We start from the raw sequence: 27,094 nt of genomic DNA on the forward strand, positions 1-27,094 counted from the left end.
CTTCTCCAAAGTGAGTGCAGGCTGGGTTTTATTTATTGGGCCATTTTATCATACAGCTAGGAAATTCCCTTTCTCTCCTTCCCCTGTCCCTCCAGCCAAGCCTTTAGCTCAGGAGAAAGAATGTTCCATCAAGTGTAGGAAGTGGTCCTTCCCTGGTGCTTGAGCTGAAGTGGAGATTTTCTGAAAGTGGCTCCAGCCCTCCCTGCCTTCTCGAGACCTTTTGGGCCCAATCTTGGGGCCTACAGGGTAGACGATCCCCTCTTGTCCCTCCCCCCAGGCAGGGGGGGTTATTTCAGTGGGTTATGGAGGACCTGGAAGCAATCAGAGACAAGCCTGACTGCCTCTTTTCTCTCCCTCTCAAGATCTTTTGGCTGATCCCCCCAACCCTGCACAATTTGGCCCTGTACGAGGAGTGGGTGCTGTCAGGCAAGCAGAGTGACATCTTCCTGGGAGACCGTGTGGAAAGATGCCAAAGAATTGAGCTGAAACAGGGCTACACGTTTTTCATCCCGTCCGGTAGGTTCCTTTGTGGCTGATTTGGGATCTTACCACCTATTGGCTATTTCTGCTGCCTTGAGGAGGCTGCTGCATCAAATGATGACTGGGTCAGAGGAGAGACTTGGATGTTTGGATCTGTTGCTGTGAGCTGGGACTTTATCTGTCTGGGCCTCAGTGTTAGTTAACACATGTACAAAAACTTCTCAGAATGGTTCCTGGACTGGGTCAGCTCAGACATGTTTCTTTTTGTTTTGGTTTTTATTTTGGGTCCGGTCGTGGGCCTGAACTCTGAGCCTGGGCGCTGCCCCTCAGCTCTTCAGCTCAAGGCTAGCGCTCTACCACTTGAGCCACAGCACCACTTCCAGCTTGTTTTTTTGCTTATGGGTGCTGAGGAATCGAACACAGGGCCTCAAGCATGCACGGCAAGCGCTTTACCACTAAGCCACCTTCCCAGCCCCCAGACATGTTTCTTTTTGACAGTACTGGGATTTGATATCTGGGCTTTGAGCTTGCTAGGTAGGCACTCTTCCGCTGAACCATGCCTCCGAGCCCTATTGCCTATAGTTCTGTGGAGATAGACTGAAGGCTTTTGGCTGGTTATTGATTGAGTCACTAGTAGATGTAGCCAATGACCTAGGGGCCAAGGGAGTTAGTTAGGTCTTAGACTGCATTAATAGAGGCCACATATGGGAAGCCATGTGCCTCTTGGTCATTATACTTTGGAGGATATCAATCTGGAGTAAAGGAGTCTGGAAACCACATAGGGTAACATGAGATTGAAGGAGATGTTGGGGTATTTTATGTGAGAAGAGGTGTGTGTGAAGAAAGACAGTGGAAGGATTTCTCTGTTAGATAGCAAGCTCCCTATCATTGGAGATATGCATGTCTCAAATCCTTCCACTGGGGAGAAGCATGGACAGTATAGGAGTACCCTGTGGCCATTGAGATCCCTTGGGTGGAGAAATTGGCCACATTTAGGTTTCTGAAAGTTGCTCTTGGGTCTGGACACCGACCACTGGTGTGTGATGGGGTTGAGGGATGGTCACAGCTCCCACCACGGAGATGGGGCCTGTACATCTGCACACCCTGTACACCTGTATACCTGTACACCTGTATAACTATATATCTGTAACCTGTGTACAGGTTGGTATACCTGGGAAGAAGGTAAAGATTTACAGCAAAATGTGGGATTTCAAGGTGCCTGTGTTTTAGTAGGGGTGACTTTATCATCATGGCTCCAGGTCTGTCCTTGGGCCTGTTGCACTCAAGTAATAGAAAGGACCTTTGCTTGGAACCGAGGGCACTGCCTTGGTGGCAGTATGTATGGCAGATGTCCTAGCAAATGTGGTGTAGAGACCCTGGTAGGAGATGGGCTCCTTCAGACTTGTGCTCCAGCCCTGAAAGTATGGGGAAATGGTGGATTTAGAAAAACACAGAAGGGGCTGGGAAGATGGCTCAGTGGTAGAGCGCTTGCCTTGCATACCTGAGGCCCTGGGTTCGATTCCTCAGCACCACATAAGCAAAAAGAAAAAAGCCGGAGTGGCGCTGTGGCTCAAGTGGTAGAGCGCTCGCCTTGAGCTGAAGAGCTGAGGGACAGCGCCCAGGCCCAGAGTTCAGGCCCCACGTCTGGACCAAAAAAAAGAAAAACACAGGAATGCTTCCAGCCTTGCCGTTGACTCTTTCTGACCTGGGGCTAGTCTTTTCCTCTTTCTGCACCTCAGCTACCACATCTCTGCAATGGGGGCCTGTGGGCCCTCTCTGGAGGCCCTGTGCAGAAGGGAGGCAGCTCATCTCCCGCCCTTACCCCAGGGTAGGAGGGCTCTTGACTCTGATGACTTCCGCAAGTTGGGAAGGGTCTTGGAAGCAGCCTCCGAGCCACAGCACAAGTGTGGCTATCTTGAAGGCAGGAAGAGGAGCTCAATGTGAACCTTAGCAAGCAGACCTCAGCGAAGACTTTCGGCAGTAAGGGTGAAGAGTGAGGTGCTCTCAGGTCTTTTTTTTCCCCCTTCTGGATATAGAATTCCTCTATGTTGCTCAGGCTGATCACAAACTTCTGGGCTTGGTCTCCTATCCCTGATTTTTTGGATTTTCAAGAGGTAGAAAGGGAGAAAGTTTAATTTATCATCTTTGGGGTATGGCTTAGTTTTGTGGCTTAGATCAGTGAAATAAAAAAAATAAATAAATAAAATGAAAAAGCTGCAAACTGATTTGTGCCGGTCCTGGATCTTGAGCTCAGGGCATGGGTGGTGTCACTCATGGCTAGCATTTTACCACTTGAGCCACAGTTCTACTTTCAGCTTTTTTGGTGGTTAATTGGAGATGAGTCTCATGGGCTTTCCTTCTCAGATCTCAGCCTCCTGAGTAGCTAGGATGCTAGGATTACAGGTGTGAGCCACCTGTGCCACCACCATCTTCAAATTTTTGCTAAAGATGGATATTAATTAAAAATAAAAGGGTCAGGCTGCAGCTCAGTGATAATGCACTTGCCTAGCATGCTTAACACCCTGTGGCAGAGGGGTGGGGATAGGGGGAGTAGGGGTGGGGTGGGGTGGGGTGGGGTGTCAGTCTTTAGTACCATAAAACAAATGGGAAAGAAAAAAACCCATCTTGTTACTTTTTCATGACTCTTCTGACAAAGTTAGAAGTTCAACTGAACCTTGGTATCCCCAGGAGGCTGGGTCCAACACCACCCATGGATGGCAAATCCAAGTCTAGATGACTCACAATAACTAAAACAATGTAAATGCCGGCTATTGTTAAGGGAATAATGACCAGAAAAAAGTCTGTGTATGTTCAGTACAAATGGGATATTTTTTCTCCCAGATAATTCTGCTCTGCTGTTGGTTGGTTTCATAGATGCAGAGCTGTCTCCCTTCTTGTGTTTGAAGGTATTGGGGTTTGAATTCAGGGCTTGTACTTCTAGTCATTTGAGCTATGTCTTTCAGCACTTTCTGCTTTGTTTTTGAGTAGGGTCTTGCTTTTGTGCCTAGTCTACCTGTTTATGCCTCTCAGGTAGTAGCAGCCTCTCACAAGTAGGTAAGATTTTTCTGAGACCCCGCCACGTGATTGGGTCTCAGACGATCCATATATAAAATCAGACGATCCATATATAAAATGACTATAGGCGGGGACGGTGGCTCAGTGGCAGAGGGCTTGCCTAGCATGCATGAAGCCCTGGGTTCCATTTCTCAGTACCACAGACATAGCAAAAGCTGGAAGTGGCGCTGTGGCTCAAGTGGTAGAGTGCATGCCTTGAGCAAAAGCAGCTCAGGGACAGTGCTCAGGCCCTGAGTTTAAGCCCCAAGACTAGCAATCAATCAATCAATCAATCAATCAATAATAGACTCTGAGTAGGAAAGCTCTGTGGTAAAGAATTGACTGATGCAGGAGGCACTGTGCAAAAAACAAAGCAGAAAGTGCTGGAAGACGTGGCTCAAATGACTAGAAGTACTGGGCCCTAAATTCAAACCCCAATACCTTCAAACACAAACGTGGGAAGTGGAACAGTGGCTTGCTCAGCTCCAGGCAGCAGATAGCAGCAGGGCCTGCTCATTTTGCCAGAAGGAAGCAATTCAGACTCGCATGTGAAATTTCCCCATTTTGTAGCACGCCCCTGGACCTGACATAGTATGCATTGACCTTTTTGAGCCTCTGGTACCAGCCACGTGGTCCTCTAGAGAAGAGGCCAACCTTGCTTTATGCCAGCAGTCATGGTGTCCCTGGGCTACCCCTGCACAGAGGGTTCACTGATGCTCGTGACGGAAGCCAGGGCCTGAGTGGGGTGTGGCATCCGAGGTTATCTCTGTTGTGGCTAAGAAGCAGAGGCAGAGGTGAGGAGGAAGATGTTGGATTCTGAACTGTGAATGTGGAGATTAGGGGTGAGGCTGACTCTGTGCCTCCGCTGTCCTTGGCCCCTCAGGTCCTAGAGATGGGCTTTGTGTATGACCACTCTCCTCCTGTGGTTACATCTATCCCTTGCTGCGTGGCCTCAATAGCCTTTCCTTACTGCCTTAATATTGCTGATGGCGGATGCCAGCCTCCCCTGCCCAGTCCCAGCCCAGGACACCCGCACACAGGCTTCCTGTTGTCAAGAATGAGCTTCCCCGGGGAGGGTTGGTACAGAGGCAGTTTCTGAAAGCTGTGGTTTTCCCACCCTGATTCTTCCTAAGGGTGGTGTTGGGGCAGCCAAGCAGATGTAAGCAGAGCTGAGGGTCGGGGGGCGGGGGAGAACTTGGCAGTTGTTCTAGGGGATCCTGCTTAGCCCGCCTGTAAGGCTTTAGGGTAGGAAGGAAAACAGCAGAGCCTCTAGAATCCCTTGATTATTGGGCATTCAGATTCCCTGCCACAGCAGCTCCTCTGTTTTCTTTTTTCTTCCTTGTTCATACATGAGGATAATAAACGTAAGTCAGATGTGTCTGTGCCCCCACCTCCAGGAGAGAAGGGAGAGTCCAGGCTGTAAATACAGGCTGGTGTGGCTCCACCTTTGCCAACTCTACTAATATCAGGCAGTGCCTCTGTCTTAAGTTCTTGTTCACCAAGTTTCCGCAAAGGAGGGTGTAGTCTCCTTCTGGTGGGCACACAGGCTACAAGAGGGGAGTCTGATGGTACCCCTTGACTCCCTGGTCAGCTTGGGAATGGTCTGGAAGCCAATTTGGGCTTGGGCTTAGGAGGTCACGTGGAGGATCGTAGTAGGAATGGGGCATTACGGGTCTGATAGTCCTCAGTCCCAGGCTTAGGAAGCATGGCCTGAATAATGCCAGTGTTGGTAATGATAGCAATAGCAGACAGCATAGCTCTGCTTGGTGAAAACATAGAAATGCAGTTCTGCAAAGATCAGCTGGCAAGCAGCAGAGGCGGGGCACTGGAAGCCAGGTCTCTTTAAAGGCTGCGGCCATTATCTTTCTGCACAGAGGGTTTGAAGGTGCCCGCAGTGGCATAGGTGGCCACCGAGCAGCATCCTCTGATGACCCACACCAGGAACCTGGGCATGGAAATGCAGAATGTGGTTTCCTAAAGCCAAGCCTGTGCCCAGTGAGAGGGAGCTCTGGTGCTGAGAGGCTTCTCCTGCTGGCTCAGAAGGACAGCCAGCTTGGCCCTCCAGCGGCTGAGGGTCCAGTATGGTCTCTTCTTTTCCCAGAGGTGATAGCTGACTGACTCGTGGCTGTTGGGTCCCAGCTCACCAAAGGGGAGGCAGGAACTGCTGGGGCTGATGGGAGGAGGTAGGCTGGACTCTCAGATTTTCTGTCCAGCAAAACAATGGGTGCCTGGGTCAGAGAAGAGGCTCAGGATCTCAGGCAGATGCTGCTCCCTCCCCCCAGCCCACTCTCCTCTGTCTTCTGTTGTTTCTCTGCCTCCATCTGTCCAGCCTTCACCTCTGTCCCCTATCTCTCATTGTACATCCATGTCTGTCCCTCAGGACTCTAAGGCAGTGCAAAGTCAAGGCTAAAAGCTGAGTTGCTTCCTTTACTAGCTGTAAGGTTCATCAAGTGGCTCAACTCCTTTAGCCTCTGTGTGTGTGTGTGTGTGTGTGCGCACACGCCAGTGTTGAGTCTTGAACTCAGGTCCTGGATTGCTGTTCCTTGACTTTTTTGCTCAAGGCTAACACTCTACCATTCTACCATTTTGAGACAGCTCCACTTCTGGCTCTTTACTGGCTAATTGGAAATAAGAGACCCACAGACTTTCCTGCCAGGGCTGACAGTTTCTGCCTCCTGAATAATTAGGATTACGGGTAGAGCCACCAGGGCTTGGCTAAGCCTCAGTCTTGACAGCTGTGAATGGAGTTGCTATAAAACTATCTCCAGTGCTGGCTCTAATCATCCATCACAAGAACTTGCCACGTGGCCAGGTGTAGTCACCTTGTCCCTAGCCTTCATAGGCAGAGGCAAATTTCCTGGGTTCAAATCCTGACAGATAACTTCTTTTTTTTTTTTTTGACCCGTCCTGGGGCTTGAACTCAGGACCTGGGCACTGTCATTGAGCTCCTTTTGCTCAAGGCTAGCATTCTACTATTAGAGCCACAGCACCACTTTTGGCTTTTTCTGCTTATGTGGTGCTGAGGAATCTCACCCAGGGCCTCATGCATGCAAGGCAAGCACTCTATCACTGAGCCACCTTCCTAGCCCCGACTTCCCTTTTCTGTACCTCAGTTTCTTTCTCTGTAGATGAGGGGCTGAAAATAGCATGCCCTTTGTAGAACTTCTGTGAGAATTAGAGAGCTGAGTCCTGCCCCCAAGCTCTTAGATTGTACCTGGCACTAGGGAGCACTCTAGCATCCATACCACAGGTAACAGGGAAGGCTCTGGCCTGGGAGCCCAGAGAGGTGACAGGACATGGCCCTTTGCTCTTGAAAGGGAGAGCTGTTGCACCACCAGGTGGACGCAGAAGTCAAGTGGGTGCAGGAGCCATGTGTCTAAGGCCACCCCCTGGAAATGCTCCTGGGAACATTTGAAGTCAAGAAGGTATACTCTGAGAATTGGAAGCATGACTTGGGTGGTAGAGCGCCAGCCAATGAGCAAAAGTGTTAGATACCAATTCTGAGTCCTGGTCCTGGTCACTGTGTAGCCATGGTTCTGCGCAATTCCTTTTCCACTCCTCCTAAGGCTGGTGCTCTAGGGGGTGGGGGTTGAGACATAGGCTCAGGAAAGATGTGCAGCTTCCTGGCCACTGTGGAAATAGGGCCTCTCTTTCTCTCTGTTAGCAACTGCAGCTGGGTCCCAGGAGGAAGGCTGGATGATTGAGAGCCTCAGAGAAAGGGCTGGTTTATAGCTTCCCAGCACTGGACTTGAGTTAGCCAGGACCAGTAAGACTTCCAAGCTGGGTCCTCCATGCCAGCTAGGAGCCTCCACGTTCTGCATCAGGCCCCCAGTGCCCTCCTGTGTGCAGTCTTTCCCTTCCTCCAGCCTGTGAGGAGTGGGTCCCCAGGGGCCAGGGCTCACCCTCGCTCTGCCCCTCCTTGTCCAGGTTGGATCCACGCAGTCTACACCCCTGTAGACTCTCTGGTGTTCGGCGGGAACATCCTGCACAGCTTCAACGTGCCCATGCAGCTGCGGATCTACGAGATCGAAGACAGAACCCGGGTAAGGAGGCTTCCTTCTCCTCTAATGGGGTGCGGCCTCTTCCACCCCCTACCTCAAGCTGGGCCTTTGCTTTGATCCCACAAGAATCCTTTCCTCAAGCTCCTGGAATTTCTGTTCATCTCCGGGCCTGAGGCTCCCCCCCCATCCCCCAAGCCCCACTGTAGAAAAGGAAGTGTTTCTCGAGAAGGCAATGTGACCTATCAGGAATTGGACTTTTTGTTCTTGTCTGGTGTGGAAAGGAGTTGGAGAGATTGAGGATCTTCTTGGAACGAAGCCTGGCCTGGGCTAAGGTCAGGTCCTGGCTGTCCTTTCAGGTCATTTCTCTGGCAGTCCAAGTCTGTGAGTCCCCTCCCAGGTCCCCAGCTCAGTGCTCTTCTCAGTGCATGCTGGCAGTGTCTCATGAGGTGCTCATGCTTCCCAGGCCCAGGCGTGCCTGGGGCCTTGACAGTAACAGTGCCTGTGGTGGTTTCTCATGGATCAGCTCTCCCCCACCCCACACACTCAGGGACCAAGGGCCCACAATTGCGCAGCGCTCCGTGAATTTCCCCAAAAAGCCTTTATGGCTGGGACCTTGCCATCATCCCCCCTTTCCCTGCTGTAGTTTTTTTTTTTTTTTTTGGGGGGGGGGTCTGGTCGTGGGCTTGAACTCTGGGTCTGGGTGCTGTCCTTCAGCTCTTCAGCTCAAGGCTAGCGCTCTACCACTTGAGCCACAGAGCCACTTCGGCTATTTTTTTCTGTTTATGTGGTGCTGAGGAATCGAACCCAGGGCCTTATGCATGCAAGGCAAGCACTCTACCACTGAGCCACCTTCCCAGCCCATTGACCACATGTCCCCGTGCATTCAATACTGGCCCAAAGGTCCCTCTTTGATTTTTTTATGGGCTATTTAAGTTTTTATTTAGAGGAGATCAGGAGATTGAGATCTGAGGATCACGTTTTAAAGCCAGCCGAGGGAAAAAAGTTCCCATGAGACTGTTTCCAATTAACCACTCAAAAACCGGGAAGTGGAGCTGTGGCTCAAAGTGGTAGAGCACTGGCCTTGAGCAAAAGAGCTTAGAGACAGTGCCCAGGTCCTGGCCTGAGTTCAGGCCCCACAACCAACCAAAAAAAAATTTTTTTTCTTTAAAAAAATGGTCACTTTTTGAAATGTACAATGGTTTCAGGTATATTCGCAAATGTAACCTTCATTACTAATTCTAGAACATTTTTGTAATCCCTGACAGAAGCCCTGTGCCCATTAGCAATTGTTCCTCCCCCGCCTTCTCCACCAACTTCTGTAGCCCCTTATCTACTTGCCTCGCTAGGGACTAGCATTTGATGTAAATGGAATCCCATAATGTGTGGCCTTGTGTGTCAAGCTTCTTTCATTCAACATTATGATTTCAAGGTTTATCTCTGCTGTAGTATGTCTGTCCCCACTGTGGGTAGACTGCGCAGCTTCTCTTCTCGTGGAGGTAGACCCTCTAGGAACATCGCAAAGCTGCTCCAGGCTGCCTCTATTTTTCCAGTTTGTTTGCAGGCCTACATTTTCATGGAATTACATACCTGAGATGAGGTCTTAGCCATTCTGTGTAATTGGTATCTTGTATTAGTCCTAGCATTGAGGGGCTGGGACCAAGGGTCCTGGAGAACACTTGGAGCAGTCGGTTGTGATACCAGGTCTGCTTACCTTTCTGCCCAGCAGATTTGCTGTCTGATGCCCAAGTCTGCAGAGACCCAGATCTAGACCATGATCTTGTGCAGATCCCCTGGCTCGTGGACTTTCTTCAGGCTAGCCCCTATCTGGAGCACGTGCCCTGTGCCATTTAGGAGAACGGCACTGTTGGGGCACAATGGTTATGTCTCAGTCTGAGTCAAGCGCTTCTGGACTTGGGCCAGCTGTTCTTTGGCCGACCCTGAAGAAGAGCCCAGTGTGTTTGTGAGCAGACCAGAGGGTGTGGGTAGACACAGAACAGTCTAGAGGGAGAAGTCAGGCCTGGACTTCCCAGGCTATTCCTTAAAGCTGAAGTCAGGCTGGGGTTTCTGAATGCTTTGGCAACTTAACTGGGGCTCTGTCCCCTCCCCTGGAGATCTGTACATTGCAGAGGATCTGAGCCCTGTTCTTTCCCTCTCTCCCACTGGTGGCACTCAAGGCCGGGAGGCAAGGTAAAGGAGGGACCCCAAGCCTCACACTGATCTCTGTGGCATGGTGCCCACATATGGATGTATGACAGGGCCTGTCTCCCCAAGGCCTCCTCTGCCTGTCCTCTGAGTAGGCAGGCCTCCTGTCTGGCTTCGTTGAAGTAGGTTGCTGGCTGGGGAGGGGCTGTGGAGTAGGCTAGGCTGGAAAAAGCAGGCTTTTTAATCTGCTTTGATTTCTGGTCTTTGGAGAGGGCTTGGCTGCAAGATTCAATTGTTTATATTTTAGGAGTCAATGCAGACAAAAGGCACTGAGGAGAGTCCTGCAAGCCCAATAAAACGCCAGAGTTCTTGTCAGCTCATTACAGCTTAATTCCTTGCATCCCTATGAGCTCCCTTAAGAAGGTTATGGTCATTAAAAATTTTTTTTTCCAGCTGGGCACTGGTGGCTCACACCTGTAATCCTAGCTACTCAGGAGGCTGAGAATCACGGTTCAAAGCCAGCCTGGGCAGGAAAGTCTGTGAGACTCTTATCTCCAATAAACCACTAGAAAACCAGAAGTGAGCCGGGTGCTGGTGGCTCACGCCTGTAATCCTAGCTACTCAGGAGGCTGAGATCTGAGGATTGCGGTTCAAAGCCAGCCCTGGCAGGAGAGACCGTGAGACTCCTATCTCCAATAAAACCACCAGAAAGCTGGAAGTGGCGCTGTAGCTCAAGTGGTAGAGCACTCACCTTGAGCTGAAGAGCTGAGGGACAGCACCCAGGCCCAGAGTTCAAGCCCCATGACCGACCGGAAAAAAAAAAAAAAAAAAAAAAAGCCCAAGGACAGTGCCTGGGCCCTCAGTTCAAGCCCTAGGAGCAGGAAACTTTTGTTTTGTTTTTGTTTTGTTTTGTGAGAGTCCTTAAACATGGCTTTGTTTGGAATCAAGTGCTGTAGGTTGGGCAGAGGAAGTGTCAATTTGCAGACTGTCTTAGAAGAGGAATTTGCCACTGTGGCTCAAGATGGGGGGCCCTATCCAGACAAGATGTCAAGATTCTCCATGGTTCAGGAAGCCTTGTCTTGCTCTCATTGTTTCCCATTTCTGGGCTGGATGGTAGGTGACCTTATCCTGTAGCATCCCTGCACATCAGGCAGCCAATCAGGTGCAAGCCTTTGAGGACTGGTGGAGAAAGTTTCCCAGCTCTGAAGATGATGATGGTAGAAAGCTTCAGCAGAGTGGATACGCTGCATGATCATTCCTTTAACATCAGATCACAACGACAATGATACACTTTTAACTCAAGTTAAGCTAATAAGTGGTAGGAAGCTGGGCACTGGTGGCTCACACCTATAATCCTAGCTGCTCAGGAGGCTGAGATCTGAGGATCACAGTTCAAAGCCAGCTTGGTGGAGCGCTAGCCTTGAACGCGAAGAGGCTCACGGATAGCGTCCAGGCCCTGAGTTCAAACAACAACAATAATAAAAAGATAGGAAGGGCCAAATGAAAAATCCTGCAAACTACTGCCTCTTATACTTGTCTCTCTTTTTTTTTTTTTCTTAAATGGCTCAAGTGAAAGCAGCCTTCTCTGAAAAGGTAATGCCAGCTTGTGCTTCCCCTCATAGCCAGTGAATCTGTTTGGAACGTGTAAATAATTTACCTTTCTGCACCCTTTTCCCCCTACCATCAGATTTTTTTTTTCTTCCACTGATTTTTTTTTTTTTCCAGGAGAAAAACAAATTTTAAGATCCTTCCACCCACCCTCATGTTACTTTTTCAACTCCTTGGCACGGGGAGTTCTGAATGCATGGAGGCTTGCGCTGTCATCTGCAGGGGCACTCCCTTCTCAGATGACCTGGGACTCCAAGGAAGGGTTCAGGCAATGTGCCGCTTGAATAAGCCTTTGGAACTTAAATTGAACCCTTGAGATCCACTGATAGATTTGGTTACTTTCTTGGCTGGGAACGGTAGCGCTTTCTGACTGCCTTGCCTTTTGTTTTTGGACTGAGGTTGATTAACAGCTCAGTTCTGTTGAGGCTCCAGGTTTGTCATCAAATAATATCGAGCAATCCTGTGTTTAATGTTCCCAGGCATGTGGCTGAAACCTTTTGAAGGCGAAGGGTGGAAGGCGACAACCCGTTTGTAAGTCAATTCTTTGCAAATTTTGCTTCCTGCAGCCCTCTCTTGGAAAAAAAAAAATTAAAAAATTAAAAAACAACAACAACACAAAAGACCCAAACCCTTGAATTCCTTCATCAGCATTTATTTTCACCCAGCTGGTTTCCCTTGGGTTCAGCAATAAACAGGGGAGATTTATCTTCCCTTCTTGAAATAGAGCCTGCCCTCCCAATTTTTTTTCCCTCCATGTTAGATTCTTAGGCATCCTGATAGCCAGTAGTGGCACAGTAGTTTGGAGAAGTGTCCAAAAATTTGAAAAGTCAAAATGTCATTTGAGTCAATTGTCAGTTGCATGAGAGTGTAAGTTCCTCACCTTGCATTTTAGGGGTTGACAATTTTTTTCAAAGTCATTTGGCCCTTGCTTTGAAATAGGGGTGGGGCCAAGTACCTGCCCTTCTTCATCACAGGAGATCACAATCTGCTTCGTGCCCATATGTATATGTATACTTTTACTATCCTAGCAAGGCCATGGAGGTTCTCATAAAGTAGCTGGAGCCAAGGAAAACGCTAGACTGTGATCCAACTCCATGCATCTCCCCAAGGAACTGAAAAGCATGTGACAACCTTGATCACGTCCCAAAGCATGTCATCCACCAGGCACAGGGAGATCAAACGGACCCAGTGTGCGGATGAAGTGACAACCCAGAACGGGAAAAGGCCTCATGGCTGGAATACAAGTTGGCAGGCGTGGCCAGGGAGCTGAGGGCAGGCAGAACGGAGGCACAGGGAGGATGGAAGGAAAATGTGTTTTAAGGCAAATGGAAGATAGTGATCTGCTTGTATTGGTCTGTGTCCCCCAGGTATAATACTGCCCTGAGTGTGAGCAGATCAGGAACAGGGTCGGAAAAGGGAAGAAGGATCTCTGGTTCACAAACATACCCTTGGCAAGAGGGCAGGCCAGGTGTGAGTTTGGACATGCTAGACCCATTGTCTAGCATCTGAAGGACCCTGGCACATCCTTATTCTTCCTCTGCCCACCAGTTTCCACAAGGTTCCCCTGTGCTGGAGTCATCAGTGGTGTTTCTCCTTCCTATCTCTTGCTGTCATTTCCTCCACACAGACTCCTACCTGCCATCATCTCAACCCCCCTGGGACCTAGGCCTTTTTGATAGTGTTCTATACTCACTGTCTCCACTTGTAAGAGACCCCCCCCTCCCCCAAGGTAGGGTCTCCATGTGAGTCCAGTTCCAGACCCACTACTGATGGGGACTTGAAGTCCCCCGGAGCTTTTGGTAGAAGCCAGGCTGGGCAGTGATGTGGAGGTGAGAGGAGCAGCAGAGGTGCACCTCTGAGACCCCAAATTGGTAAGGCCAGATACCCCTGTCCTCTTCATTGGCCTTCCCCACTGGCCTTCTTCTGTAGTACTGTGCTACGAAAGGGTATGAATGGGGGAGGGCAATCAAGAGGAGAGACCGAATATGTGCCAGAATATTCTAGAATGAGGAGTCCATGTCTGTGGTGTAGCTGGAATTAGGCAGGGCTCCCATCCTCAGGGACTGGGAAGGTCAGGGAAGAGCTCTGTTTTTCTCCATCTCACAGAAGCACAAAGTGGAACCCTGTTGGTTCTCCTTTCTGGACATGCAGCTCAACCAATGAAGTGATGTCCTCACTCAGGCCTCTTCCTCTGTCTCATGTGTGCATGCTGCTGTATTGCCCCCTTTCAGCGCCTCCCTCTTGCCTCCCTGCCAGTGACATTCCCCATTTTCCCTTCCTCCATTTGCATTCTTGCTAGATGATGAGAATAATAAACCTTACCTTCAGGAGCCTCTGCCCATGACTCTCCCTCCTCCCTGTCACCCACAGAAACTGACCTCCACCTGCCTGATCTTTGCTTTCAGGTCCAGCCCAAGTTCCGTTACCCCTTCTACTATGAGATGTGCTGGTATGTCTTGGAGAGATATGTGTACTGCGTGACCCAGCGCTCCTACCTCACTCAGGAGTACCAGCGAGAATCCATGCTTATTGGTGAGTAACCAACCTTTAAAGTAAATACTCGTGACATCTTTTTTTCTCTCCTTCTTGTGGAGTTGAGGATCAAACCCAAGGCCTCACACGTGTTAAGAAAGTTTTCTACCACTGAGTCACACCTGCAGCCCATGTATTACATTTTTGTTTTATTTTATTTTGGCAATTGTGGGGCTTGAACTTAGGGCCTGGGCACTGTCCCTGAGTTCTTTTGCTCAAGGCTAGCGCTCTACCACTTTGAGCTATAGCTCCACTCTGGTTGTTGAGTGGTTTATTGGAGATAACTGTCTCACAGGGGCTTTTCTGCCTGGGTTGGTTTCAAACTGCAATTCTCAGATATCAGCCTCCTGAACAGCTAGGATAGCAGGTGTGAGCCTGGCCATGTTTTGTATTTTAAAAAACAGCTCTATTGGGCTGTAGTTCATCTATCATACATGCTAACCCTTTCATGTGTTCAGTTCAGTGGTTTTTAGCATTTAGTATTTGAAATGTGTTCATCATCCCATAAAGAAGCCTGTACTGTGGGCTGGGAATGTAACTTAATGGTACAGTGCTTGCCTAGTATGCATGAAGTCTGGGTTTGATTCCTCAATACCACATAAACGGAAAAAGCTGGAAGTGGCACTGTGGATCAAATGGTAGAGTGCTAGCCTTGAGCAAAAGAAGCTCAGGGACAGTACCCAGGCCCTGGGTTCAAGCCCCAGGACTGGGGGGCGGGGGGAAGGAGCCATACTCCTTAGCTATAATCCTATCATCTCTTCATCTCCCCTCCTGCTTCCTTGCAAGGGTTGCCCCTGTTAATAAGTGATCTGTGGGCTGGGAAGGTGGCTCAGTGGTAGAGCGCTTGCCTTGCATGCATGAGGACCTGGGTTTGATTCCTTAGCACCACATAAGCAAAAAGAAAAAAGCTGGAAGTGGCGCTGTGGCTCAAGTGGTAGAGTGCTAGCCTTGAGCTGAAGAGCTGAAGGACAGTGCCCAGGCCCAGAGTTCAGGCCCCATGACTGGACCCAAAAACAAACAAAGTGCCAGGTAAGTCCAGAGAGGAGATGTAACCCTGTACATAGCCGGGAAGAAGCAGAGCTGAGATTTGAATCTGTGTCTGACTACCTTTAGAATGGTTGGAGCCTTGCTCTCTGCACAAGTACGGGATGTGACAAGGCATTTCCAGATCTCCTAGCAGGCAGTAAGGCCATCATCTTGCATCTTTAACCCCGTTTCCTGCAGATGCCCCAACAAAGACCAGTGTAGACGGCTTCTCTTCTGATTCCTGGGTGGAGATGGAGGAGGAGTCCTGTGAGCAGCAGCCCCAGGAGGACGAGGAGGAGAAAGAGGAGGAGGAAGGACATGGTACAGATACAGCATCCAAGCCACCTGCTGATGGTCCCACCTCACCCACCAGCACCCCTTCTGAGGATCAGGAGAACTCAGGGAAGAAGCCCAAAGCACCTGCCATGCGATTCCTCAAGAGGACGCTGTCAAATGAGTCTGAGGACAGCACAAAGTCTGCGACGATGCCCATAGACTACCCCAAGACACCCACTGGCTCACCCACTACTGAAGTGTCTGCCAAATGGACACACCTCACTGAGTTTGAACTGAAGGGCTTGAAGGCCCTAGTGGAGAAACTTGAGTCCCTCCCAGAGAACAAGAAGTGTGTCCCCGAGGGCATCGAGGACCCCCAGGCACTCCTGGAGGGCGTGAAGGTAAGCAGAGATCAAGGCTGGGGTTTGGGCAGTTGAGTGAGGATGAGCAGGTTCTGTTCCGTGTGATGGTAGGTGGTTTGGCTCAGAGTGGCTTGGTGCACATTGTTCTGGTGCTCTCCAGGAGGGCGACTATATCCTAGAAATGCTTTGGGGGCACCTGAGCATTAGCCACTGTTGGAGCTGCAGAGCGACCTCTGCTGGAGGCTGGCTCTCTCTGTGTTGTAGTGTCAGAGCTATTGTTGCCTGTGGTGGGCAGATGTCTCCCTCCTGCCTAGAAAGGCTCTCTGTTCTGGGCTGGGTTCCTACAACATGTATCTGGGTCATATGGGGGTCCTCTTCATGACTGAGATCTGAGGATCGAGATTCGAAGCTAGCCTGGGCAGGAAAGTTTGTGAGACTCCTATCTCCACTAAGTTACCAAAAAAGCCAGAAGTAGAGATGTGGCTCAAGTGATAGAGCTTGAACTATGAGCAAAAGAAGCTCAGGGACAGCACCCATACCCTGAGTTCAAGCCTCAGGACTGGTACAGAAGGAAAAAAATAAAAACAATCTAGCTATCTATCTCCTCATATATATGTGTGTGTGGTATGTACATATATATGTATACATATACGTGTGTGTGTGTATGTGTGTGTGTGTGTGTTTCAGATCACTTTTCAGATAGGGTCTCTTTTTTGGGGGGGGGGGGGAGGTCGGTCGTGGGGCTTGAACTCTGGGACTGGGCACTATCCCTTAGCTCTTTAGCTCAAGGCAAGCGCTGTACCACTTGAGCCACAGCGCCACTTCCAGTTTTCTAGTGGTTTATTGGAGATCAGAGTCTCATGGACTTTCCTTGCCCTGGCTGGCTTTGAACTGTGATCCTCAGATCTCAGCCTCCTGAGTAGCTAGGATTACAGGTGTGAGCCACCTGCACCCAACAAGGTCTCATTCTTTGCCTGGGCTAGACTTGGACCACGATCCTATTTCCATCTCCCAAATAGCTGGGGTTATAGGTGTTCACCTCCATGTCAGGCTTTTTTTTTTTTTTTTTGCCAGGCTTTCAATAACTTTTGTCTGGTTTGGGATCAAATTGTGATCCTTACATCACTGCCTTGAGTAGCTGTTATTACAGGTGTGCCATCCTTGGTCAAATTAAGATCAAGTATCTGCTTATGTCCAGGGCTGATACTGTGTTCTCATGTGCCAGGATTAGGATACAAAAAACAAGTTGACTGAAGGAGCAACTGAGTCAGGGCTCTGAGGTACCAAGGCCTGGCAGTTGTTTCTTTGAGTACATAGTTGAGCTTGTGGTCCATAGGGATCTGAGGCATTACCATCCAGCCTTTGCAGGGTATTTGCTAAGAAGTTAGCAAGACTGTGTGCTTGAGATGTCCCCTTCTCTGGGATGATATGCCTCCTCTGTTTGGCTACAGAATGTCCTGAAGGAGCATGCAGAAGATGACCCCAGTCTGGCCATCACTGGCGTCCCTGTGGTCAGCTGGCCAAAGAAGACTCCAAAGGTAAGATGCACGCTGCCCACAGTTGGGAGACTACTTCCCACTGCCGTTCACTTTTATAGGATGAGTGTTAGCGGCTTTTCAGAAGGCTACTGGGAGAGGGCACCCCAATTGTGCTGAACGATTGTAATGATATGGGCATTATAGATGCTGTAATTAGATTTTGGTTTGATTTTTTTTTTTTTTTTTTTTTTTGGTCATGGAGCTTGAACTCTGGGCTTGGGTACTGTCCCACTTGAGCCACAGGGCCACTTCTGGTTTTCTGATGGTTTATTGGAGATTTTTATCTTCAATTCTTATCTCATGGACTTTTCCTGCCCAGGCTGGCTTTGAACCGTGATCCTCATATCTCAGCCTCCTGAGTAGCTAGGAGGTGTGAACCATCAGTACCTGGCTGATTTTTTTTTTTTCCTGTCAGTCATGGGGCTTGAACTCAGGGCCTGGGTGCTGTCCCTGAGTTGTTTTGTTGTTGTTGTTGTTGTGTTTTTTTCTGAAGGCTAGTACTCTACTACTTTGAGCCACAGTGCTACTTCTAGTTTTCTTTTCTTTTCTTTTCTTTTTTTGAGTCCTGTTGTGGGGCCTGAACTCTGGGCCTGGGCGCTGTCCCTCAGCTCTTCAGCTCAAGGCTAGGGCTCTACCACTTGAGCCACAACACCACTTCCGTCTTTTTTCTTTTTGCTTATGTGGTGCTGAGGAATCGAACCCAGGGCCTCATGCAAGCAAGGCAAGCGCTCTACCACTGAGCCACCTTCCCAGCCCCAGAGTTTTCTGGTGTTTAATTGGAGATTAGAGTCTCACAAACTTTTTTGTCTGGGGTGGGTTTGAGTGATCCTCAGATCTCATCTTCCTGAGTAGCAAGGATTACAGATATGAGCCACCAAAGCCTGGCTCAATTTGTTTTTTTTTTTTTTTTGGTCGTTCATGTGGCTTGAACTCGGCCTGGGCACTGTCCCTCAGCTCTTCAGTTCAAGGCGAGTGCTGTACTGCTTGAGCCACAGCACCACTTCCGGTTTTCTAGTGGTTTATTGGAGATAAGAGTCTCACAGACTTTCCTGCGCGGGCTGGCTTTGAACCTCGATCCTCAGATCACAGCTCCTGAGTAGCTAGGATTATAGCCCTGAGCCACCTGCGCCGGGCTCAATTTAAGTTTTTATTTTTGTTTTTTGCTTCTGGAGGTCGAACTTATGACCTCATGCTTGCTAGACAGGTGCTGTACTACCTGAGCAACCCTCTCAGTTTTTTCCCTTTAGTTCTTTTTCTGATAGCATCTTGTAGTTATGCCCAGGCCGCCCTAGACTGTGTTCTTCCTGTTTATGTGTTCTGTGTAAGAGTATCTGAGATCACAGGCATGTACAGCCATACCTAGTTGTGTTTTAAAAATTGGTTGAGATGACATTTGAGAACATTTTGCCAAGGTTGGTTTTGAAAGAGCAGTCCTTAATTATCAAACCTAATCACCAAGCCTGAGTGACTGGGATTATAGGCATGAGCCACAACCTGGAGCCGCAAATATTTGTTTTTTAAAAAGGGTTCAGGGTCTGGGAAGTTGGCTCAGTGGTAGAATGCTTGCCTCGCATGCATGAGGCCCTGGGTTCGATTCTTCAGCACTACATAAGCAGAAAAAAGCTGGAAGTGATGCTGTGGCTCAAGTGGTAGAGTGCTAGCCTGAAGAGCTGAGGGACAGCGACCAGGCCCAGAGTTCAGCCCCCACGACCAACAAATAAAAGGGGGCTGGGCATGGTGGCTCATGCCTGTAATTCTAGCTACTCAGGAAGCTGAGATCTGAGGATCGAGTTTCAAAGCCAGTCCAGGCAGCAAAGATGGTGAGACTGGAAGTGGCGCTGTGGCTCAAGTGGTAGAACACTCTCCTTGAGCTGAAGAGCTCAGTGTTAAAGTATATTAGACTTTGCCAGAAAAACACGCAGACATCCAGGTACAAAGAACAAAGTAACGGTTTATTGCCGGTAAAGGGACCATCAAGACCCCTTCTCACAAGAGAGGATTAAGAAGAAGTGCTAGCTATTGTCTGAGGTGACCTACATAACCTAGAGGTTTAGGAGGGGCTAGAATGCGGAGGGAGACCCTGGTGGACGTGAGGACCATGGTGGACTAGGATTGATGGCTGCTGCTCAAGTAGTAGATAAGGGGCCCTACAGCTGCTTAAAGGTCACTCTTATGTGGTGGTAGCTGCCCCAGAGGAGTGCCATCTCAAGGAAAAGAGGAGTTGGAGGCTGATTATTTACTGCCTTTACTACTACAAGGACCTAGTGTTGCCTAGGAAAGGAGCATGCTAAGCTTTGGGAAGGGAGCTCATTGGATTAACACTCAGGGACAGCGCCCGGGCCCAAAGTTCAAGCCCCACAACCGACCAAAAAAAAAAAAAAAAGCGTTCAGGAAGTGGAGCTATAGCTCAAAGTGGTAAGGCCCTAGCCTTGAGTTAAAAAAGAGAGCCCTGAGTTCAAGCCCCACAACTGATTAAAAAAAAAAAAAGCAAACAACAACAACAAAAAAAACATAAAATTCTCCTGGGCACCAGTGGCTCATACCTGTATCCTAGCCACTCAGGAGTCTGAGATCTGATGATTGCTGTTTGAAGCCAGCATGGGCAGAAGTCTCTGTGACGTTTATCTCCAATTGTCCACTCAAAAGCTGAATGTGGCTCAAGTGGTACAGTGCTAGCCTTGAGCACAAAGAAATTCAGGGACAGTGCCCAATCCCTGATCAGGTTCAAGCCACACAACAGACCAAAAAAAAAAAAAATGGTTCAGGTCACTTAGCTATGGAAACTGAGTATCACCCCCTGGTGGTCACCTAGTTAATTGTGGGGAAGGAAGCCATAGTTCAATTTTATTATTAGGTGGATTTTCTTTTTGTCCCTCCTTTCTTTTTTTTTTCCTCCCTTTTTCTCTATCTGTGCCGTAGACTGTTTTCCTCCCTTTTGAAAATACGTCTTTCTCTGTAAATCTTTCAGTGTTCAACATAAAAATGTCTAGTTAAATAAGAAAGGAACTGGGACAAACTATAGTAGTGACATGATGAATACCACAGAAAGGACAGGCAGCTGCTTTCGGATCTCCTGCATCTCTGAGTTTGTTCAGACTGGGGAGTTAGCATTTGTGACTCATTTCACAGACAAGGAAACTGAGGCTTAAATAGATGAAGGCTTGGGCTGGGAAGGTGGCTCAGTAGTAGAGTGCTTGCCTTGCATGCATGAGGCCCTGGGTTCGATTCCTCAGCACCACATAAGCAAAAAGAAAAAAGCCGGAAATGGAGCTGTGGCTCAAGTGGTAGAGCACTAGCCTTGAGCTGGAGCTGAGGGACAGCGCCCAGGCCCAGAGTTCAAGCCCCACGACCGACAAAAAAAAATAAAAAATAGATGAAGGCTTATTAAGACTGAGAATTCTGGGTGATAGCTGAGCCTGAGCTTTCAACCAATGCCCCTCACTATCCACCAGCCAGAGGGAACGTGACACGTTGATCTGTATCCCTCCGAAGTCCATGCTGATCCGGCCTGTGTGTTTTTTGTTCCACTTGCCTGCTGCCATGTGTCCATTCTCAGTTTCACCATTTTCTTGGTCAGTCACATCAGTTTTCTTTCTTTCCCTCTTCCCCACCCCCAAGACCAGATTCAAACACAGTATCTGATGGTTTTACTCCCTGGTTGGTGCCTGAGCCACTTGAGCCATGCTTCTAACCCTGTCACATAACTCTCTGATCCTGCCTTCCCTTACTTGTAAAAAGGGGTTATGCCAGCACTCACTTTGAAGCCCTGTGGGGGGGGGTCAGTGGTATGCTCAGCGCCCTGGACAGGGTGGACAAGGGAGCTCAGTGAGAGAGCAGGAATGTAGCTTGCCTGAGGCCCTAGGTTCAGTCCCCAGCACTCTCAAAGACAAGTTGTTAATTCATCAGCTCTAATTTCTAATTTCTGATTATTTTTTCTTTGCTATTATAAAAAAATACTACAAAGAACTTTCTAGGGCTTTCTACAGGGTTAACTTCTAACACAGTACTTGAAACATGGTTGGCTCAAATTGAGATGTGCTATACCTATAAAATATGCAACAGATTTCAAAGACTTAATACAAGATAAGGGTAAACACTGCATCAATTAATTTGAAAGTTTTGCTATCATTAAGTAGTTGTACAAAGAGGTTTCAATGAACATGTCTGTTTGTTTTTGTTGGTCATGGGGCTTGAACTCAGTGCCTTGATGCTGTCTCTAAATTTTTTCACTCAGGGATAGCCCTCTCCCACTTTGAGCCACAGTGCCACTTCCAGTTTTTATGGAGGTTCACTGAGATAAGAGTCTTACAGACTTTTTTGCCCGGGCTGGCTTTGAACCACAATCCTCAGATGTCAGCCTCTGAGTAGCTAGCATGACAGGTGTGTGTCATCGGTGCCCTGCTTAACATGTCAGTTTACGAGTCAGTCCAATGCATCTTAGTGTATGTCATCCCATTCATTCTCCGCCCTGTTTCCCTGAACCCTGTCCATTCCCTCAAGTTACTTGGTTCCATTTTCACATATGTACATCATTGGTTAATTTTTATTGATTGCCTGATTTAAAAAACAAAAAAGGGCTGGGAAGGTGGCTCAGTGGTAGAGTGCTTGCCTCGCATGCATGAGGTCCTGGGTTCGATTCCTCAGCACCACATAAGCAGAAAAAGCCAGAAGTGGCACTGTGGCTCAAGTGGTAGAGCGCTTGTCTTGAACTGAAGGGCTGAGGGACAGTGGCCAGGCCCAGAGTTCAGGCCCCATGACTGGCAAAACAACAACAAATGATCAGGTTTTTTTTTTTTTTTTTTTTTTTTTGCGGGGGGTGGGGGAGTGTTAATGGGGTTTGAAGATTCAGGGCCTGGGCACTGTCCCTGAGCTCTTTTGCTCAAGGCTAGTGCTCTGCCACTTGGAGCCACAGCTCTACTTCTGCTTTTCTGGTGGTTAATTAGAGATAGAAGTTTCAAGGATTTTGCTGCCTGGGCTGTTTTTATTTTTTTGTCAGTTGTGGGGCTTGAACTTTGGGCTTGGGTGCTGTCCCTGCGCTCTTCAGCTCAAGGCGAGCATTGTACCTCTGGAGCCACAGTGCCACTTCCGGTTTTCTGGTGGTTTATTGGAGATAAGAGTCTCATGGGGTGCTGATGGATAAGAGTCTCATGGAAGCCGGGTGCTGATGGCTCACACCTGTAATCCTAACTACTCAGGGGGCTGAAATCTGAGGATTGCAGTTCAAAGCCAGCCCGGGCAAGAAAGTCCATGAGACTCTTATCTCCAATAAACACTAGAAAACCGGAAGTGGCGCTGTGGCTCAAGCCATAGAGCGCTAGCCTTGAGCTGAGGAGCACAAGGACAGCACCCAAGCCCAGAGTTCAAGTTCTCATGGCCTTTCCTGTCTGGGCTGGTTTTAAACCACAGTCCTCAGATCTCAGCCTCCTGAGAAGTTAGGATTGCAGGCTTGAGCCACTGGTGCCCAGCATACTCAGTGTTGTCAATTGTATTGGAATTTCAGAAGAACAACAATTTTTTTTTTAATGTGGGAATTGAATTCAGGGCCTGGGCACTGTCCCTGAGCTCTTTGTACTCAAAGGTAGCACTTTACCATTTGAGCCTCAGTGCCACTTCCAGATTTTGAGTGGTCATTGAAGAGTCTCACGGAGACTTTCTGCCTGGCAGGCTTCGAACCACAATCCTCAGATCTTAGCCTACTGAGTAGCTAGGATTATTGTCCTGAGCTACCAGCACCCAACAGCAATTTGTTGTTGTTGTTGTTGTTGTTGGTCATGGGGCTTGAACTCTGGGCCTGGGCGCTGTTCCTCAGCTGTTCAGCTCAAGGCAAACGCTCTACCGCTTGAGCCACAGCACCACTTCCTGTTTTCTGGTGGTTAATTGGAGATGAGTCTCACAGACTTTTCTGCCCAGGCTGGCTTTGAACCATGAAACTCAGATCTCAGCCTCATCCTATTAACTACTCAGCTAATCCTAGCCTGAATATCTAGGATTATAGGCCTGAGCCACTGGTGCCCAGCAACAATTGTTTTTAAACTACTGTATGTCCCAAATGTTATTCACCTGAAATGTAATTAGGCACCTTATATTTTTATTTTTATTATAGAAGAAATGATCATTGTTTTGATATATTGATTAAACAAAATTATTCAGATTAAGTTTACATGTTTTGTATTGTTTTAACCTTTTTTGATATTGCCACAAAAAATGAGAAGTTCATCTGTGGCTCACTGAATTATTTGTTTGTTTGTTTGTTTGTTTGTTTTTAGTTGGTCATGGGGCCTGAACTCTGGGCCTAGGCACTGTCCCTCAGCTCTTCAGCTCAAGGCTAGTGTTCTACCACTTGAGCCACAGCACCACTTCTGGCTTTTTCTGCTTATGTGGTGCTGAGGAATTGAACCTAGGGCCTCATGCATGCAAGGCAAGTGCTCTACCACTGAGCCACCTTCCCAGCCCATCCCCATCACTGAATATTTTTATTGGTCAGCTGTGTTCCAGACAATTCTTTGCTCTTTGGGTTCGGCCTTAAGGAATTGGGAGGAACAGGACTTCACTTACTTAGGGATGTTGGATTTTCTGTGTGGCTTCGTGGGTGCCTAGGTAGAGTAGGAGCCCAAAAACTTCCTCCCTGGCTCTGCCTCAGTTTGCAGCGTGTGGGTGATAAAGCCGGCCTTCCCCATGTGCAGAGCTACCTGCACCATTTGTGAGACCACAAGCTCCCGCTGCAGACCCCACATGGGACACAAGCCGAGCAGCAGCCGCAGGACCTGAAGGAGGAAAGTCAGACTTTACCCACTGCTGCTCTGGGGAGGTCTGAGGGTCTGCACAGTGGGGACTGACCACCAAGACCTCAGAAACAATAGAGTGAACCTCAGAAATGCAGCCAGATTTCCCTACCCCACCCCACTGTGCCTTGTCTCCTTATTGAGAAGATAGGCACTTAAAAAAAAAAATGAGAAAATGTCAAACCCTTAGTTCCTTGTCTCCAAAGGCCTAGATAGGAAGATGGCTTCTGGGGGTGTCTAGGTCCCATCAAGTTCTGTGGACGGTACACCCAGTTCACATAGCCAGCGGTCAGTGGAGTCTCGGCCCAGCCAGAACCTGCAGGAGGGAGGAGAGCCAGCAACGAGCATTTGCTGGGTATCAGTATTTTTTTGTATTTTAGGGGCATCAGTCTTGTAAAAAATACCATGAAATAGACTGTAATGTACTTAATTAAAGTTTTCAGTTTTTTTTGTTTTTGTTTGGTATACTCAAGGAATTTTAAAATAAAAGAAATCTTAAACCTCAACCTAGTTGTACACAGTACCTCTGTCCCTGACCTTTACTCCTCTCTCCTTTCTACCCTAGGCAACTTTCTATCTGTGTGGATTTCCCTATTCTGGACATTTCTTTTAAAATTAGTATGTTAGTTGTACAAAGGGTTTGCATTGTGATCTTTCTACACATGTATACATTGTATCCTGGTCAACTTTACCTAGTCCTACGGCACCCTCCCTGTCCCCTCTACCCCCAGCTTTCATTGTTCCATTTTCATAGGTGCAGATGAACTACATGAACCATATTCATTTTCATTCACTCTCTCCCACTGGTGACTCCTTCCCCTTCAACCTGTTTTACCTTGTATTTGGACAGGTCTGGTGCGTGCGTGCGTGCGTGCGTGCGTGCGTGCGTGCGTGCGTGCGTGTGTGTGTGTGTGCGCGCGCGCGTGCGCGCGCCAGTACTAGAACTTGAACTCAGGGCTGGATGCAGTCCCTGAGCTCTTTTGCCCAAGGCTCATACTCTGCCACTTGAGCCACAGCCCCACTTTTGGCTTTTTGGTGGTAAATTGGAAAAAAGAGTCTCACAGACTCTCCTGCCTTGGCTGCATTCTAATCTCAATCTTTAGATCTCAGCTTCCTAAGTAGTTAGGATTACAGGTAGGAGCCATGGGTTCCTGGCCTCTGGACAGTTCTATGGTGTTCTGTGCTTGGCTTCTTTTATTGAGCATGAGATTTTTCACAGTTCACCCACAATATAGGAAAAATCAATCCTGCCTTCCTTGTTGGATTTTGTTGTTTGGTGTTTTTGTCTCTTGGTTTTGTGACAAGGTCTTACTCTTTAACCCAAGCTGAACTTGAACTGTGGTTCACCTGCTGGTAAGTATAGTCATGTGCTATTCTTCTTTCCTTTTGTGGCCAAATGATAGTCCATTATAAATAGACCACTTTCTGTGATTTTGGGGGGTTTATCCATTCATCTGTGATGGGTGTTCAGGTTGTTTCTACTCTTTGGCTGTTGTAAATAATGATGCTGTGAGCAGATTTATCAGTGTACATGTTATTTTCTTTTGTTGTTGTTTGTGGTGACCAAACCCGGAGCCCACACAAGCTTGGTGGCACCCTACTACCCTGCCCTATTGCAGCTGTGAGAGTTTTCTTTATCCCAACAGCTAGGAAGGATAGTCTTATCTCTTGGTACAGTCAGTGGAGGACTCTAGGACTCCTAGTAGAATGTGATATGCCTCAGGCCACACAGCTTGTGAACAGCAGAGGGGTGTTTGTCCCCAGATCTGCCTGTTTTGGCAGTGACTTTCTGTGAGGACCCAGTGAAATGTGGCAGAGGGTTGGGGGGAGGGAGGCCAGTGCTCTATTTATGCATTTCCTGGTGGGGTTAAAAAGTTAACTAGAAAGGAAGGAATAACTGAACGACTGGCTGCCTGGGCTGCCCCAGGTCTCTGGGTTCCCAGGTTTGCAGTCCACTTCCTCCCAATTTGATGCCCCATTGAGTTGAAAGATCAAGGGTGCTCACTGAGGCTGTCAGGGTGCTGGGTTGGGTTACTCAACAAGTAATGAATGCTCAATGATGATTAGCAAGCAGTGCTTTGATCTCCCACCTCCCTTCCAGGAGCACAGAGTCCTTTTCTGGAACTGATTAGGTGCGGTGAGGTGAGGTCGTTTCTGGAGCCCCTGAAGGGCTGTCCATCAGCATTCACCCGATTGGCTGTTTCCACCAGCGGCGTTAGACTTGCTTTGATCCCTCTCCACTCTGGCTACTTCCTTTTATGACCAAGTGGCAGGATTTTGGGGGCCTGTCTGGACCCTCAAGGCAAAGCAAGGGGGCTGAGCTTATTTGAAGCTTGGCCTCTGACCTTGGCCTTATTAGCAAGCTGACCCTCTGTTGCTGGCCTTCAGGCCCCTTCCCAAAGGAGACAACTAAGGAAGGAGAGGAGCCTGTTGGAGCATCCTGTGTCTTAGTCTGTTACCAGTCTGTTACCTCTAGTGACCCAAACAGGTGTCACTTGAATTGCAATTACTGGCAAGAATCAAAGAGGCTGTGTTGGGACAGGTCCTCTGGCAGGCTAGTGACTGGACTGACTTTCTTGCTTTTTTAAAAAAAAAAGATTATTAATTTTCTGTTCGTGTGGTGCTGAGGAATTGAACCCAGTGCCTCAGGCATGCTAGGCAAGCACTCTACCACTAAGCCACAATTCCCTGCCCTGGACCAACTTCCTTATAGGGATCTTTCAGCACGTGGAAGAAAGTGGTACCCATCTTCAGTGTTCACATCGTCCGAGTGACATTGCTGTGTTTCTCTTCCCCTTTCTCTATAATTGGACAGATAGATGTGAGAGGCCTGAGCAGTTTGAGGTCCCTTGGGTGTGACATACAGCCTGTCCCTGAAGTACCTCATTCTGTAAAAGGGCTGTGTACTTCCTGTTGTGTGTGCTGACCTCCTTCCTCTCAATTGCTGCTGGCCACGGTGTCATTAAGTCGAGGAGGAAGAACTGGTGGCTGATGACAGTGGCTGCCTTTTACTGTCCCTTCTTCCTTCTGACCCCATGATTTCCTAGGAAGGCAGTGTGGTCCAGTGAGGGTCAGTCTTCAGGTTGGGAGCATCAGCCTCACTTGTGGAACTTATACACAGACACGCACAGACACACACACACACACACACACACACACACACAGTTTCCTGGGATCTACCTCAGACATTGTAATTCTGTGTGTTTGGAGTAAGGCCCAGAGTTTGCACTTTCTAAAAGCTTCCAGATTCTTTTTTTTTTTTTTTAAACCTCCCTGGAATTCATACCCAGGAC

General features: G+C 48.5%; 1 protein-coding gene across 9 annotated transcripts in view; it reads left to right on the forward strand.

The window, feature by feature from the left end:
- Kdm2b (lysine demethylase 2B) overlaps positions 1 to 27,094 on the forward strand; it is a 91,188-nt gene that overhangs the window by 31,667 nt on the left and 32,427 nt on the right. For all 9 annotated transcript variants that reach the window (XM_042668910.1, XM_042668912.1, XM_042668916.1 and 6 more), the window contains 5 exons: positions 363 to 516; positions 7,462 to 7,577; positions 13,691 to 13,817; positions 15,042 to 15,520; positions 16,933 to 17,019. In XM_042668910.1, coding sequence (XP_042524844.1) covers positions 363 to 516; positions 7,462 to 7,577; positions 13,691 to 13,817; positions 15,042 to 15,520; positions 16,933 to 17,019 — 963 coding nt within the window. The remainder of the gene's footprint in view (positions 1 to 362; positions 517 to 7,461; positions 7,578 to 13,690; positions 13,818 to 15,041; positions 15,521 to 16,932; positions 17,020 to 27,094) is intronic.

This window comes from Dipodomys spectabilis, unplaced genomic scaffold, assembly GCF_019054845.1.
Source record: "Dipodomys spectabilis isolate Male_0828 unplaced genomic scaffold, ASM1905484v1 ptg000480l, whole genome shotgun sequence".
In the NCBI taxonomy this organism is placed as follows: Eukaryota; Metazoa; Chordata; class Mammalia; order Rodentia; family Heteromyidae; genus Dipodomys; species Dipodomys spectabilis.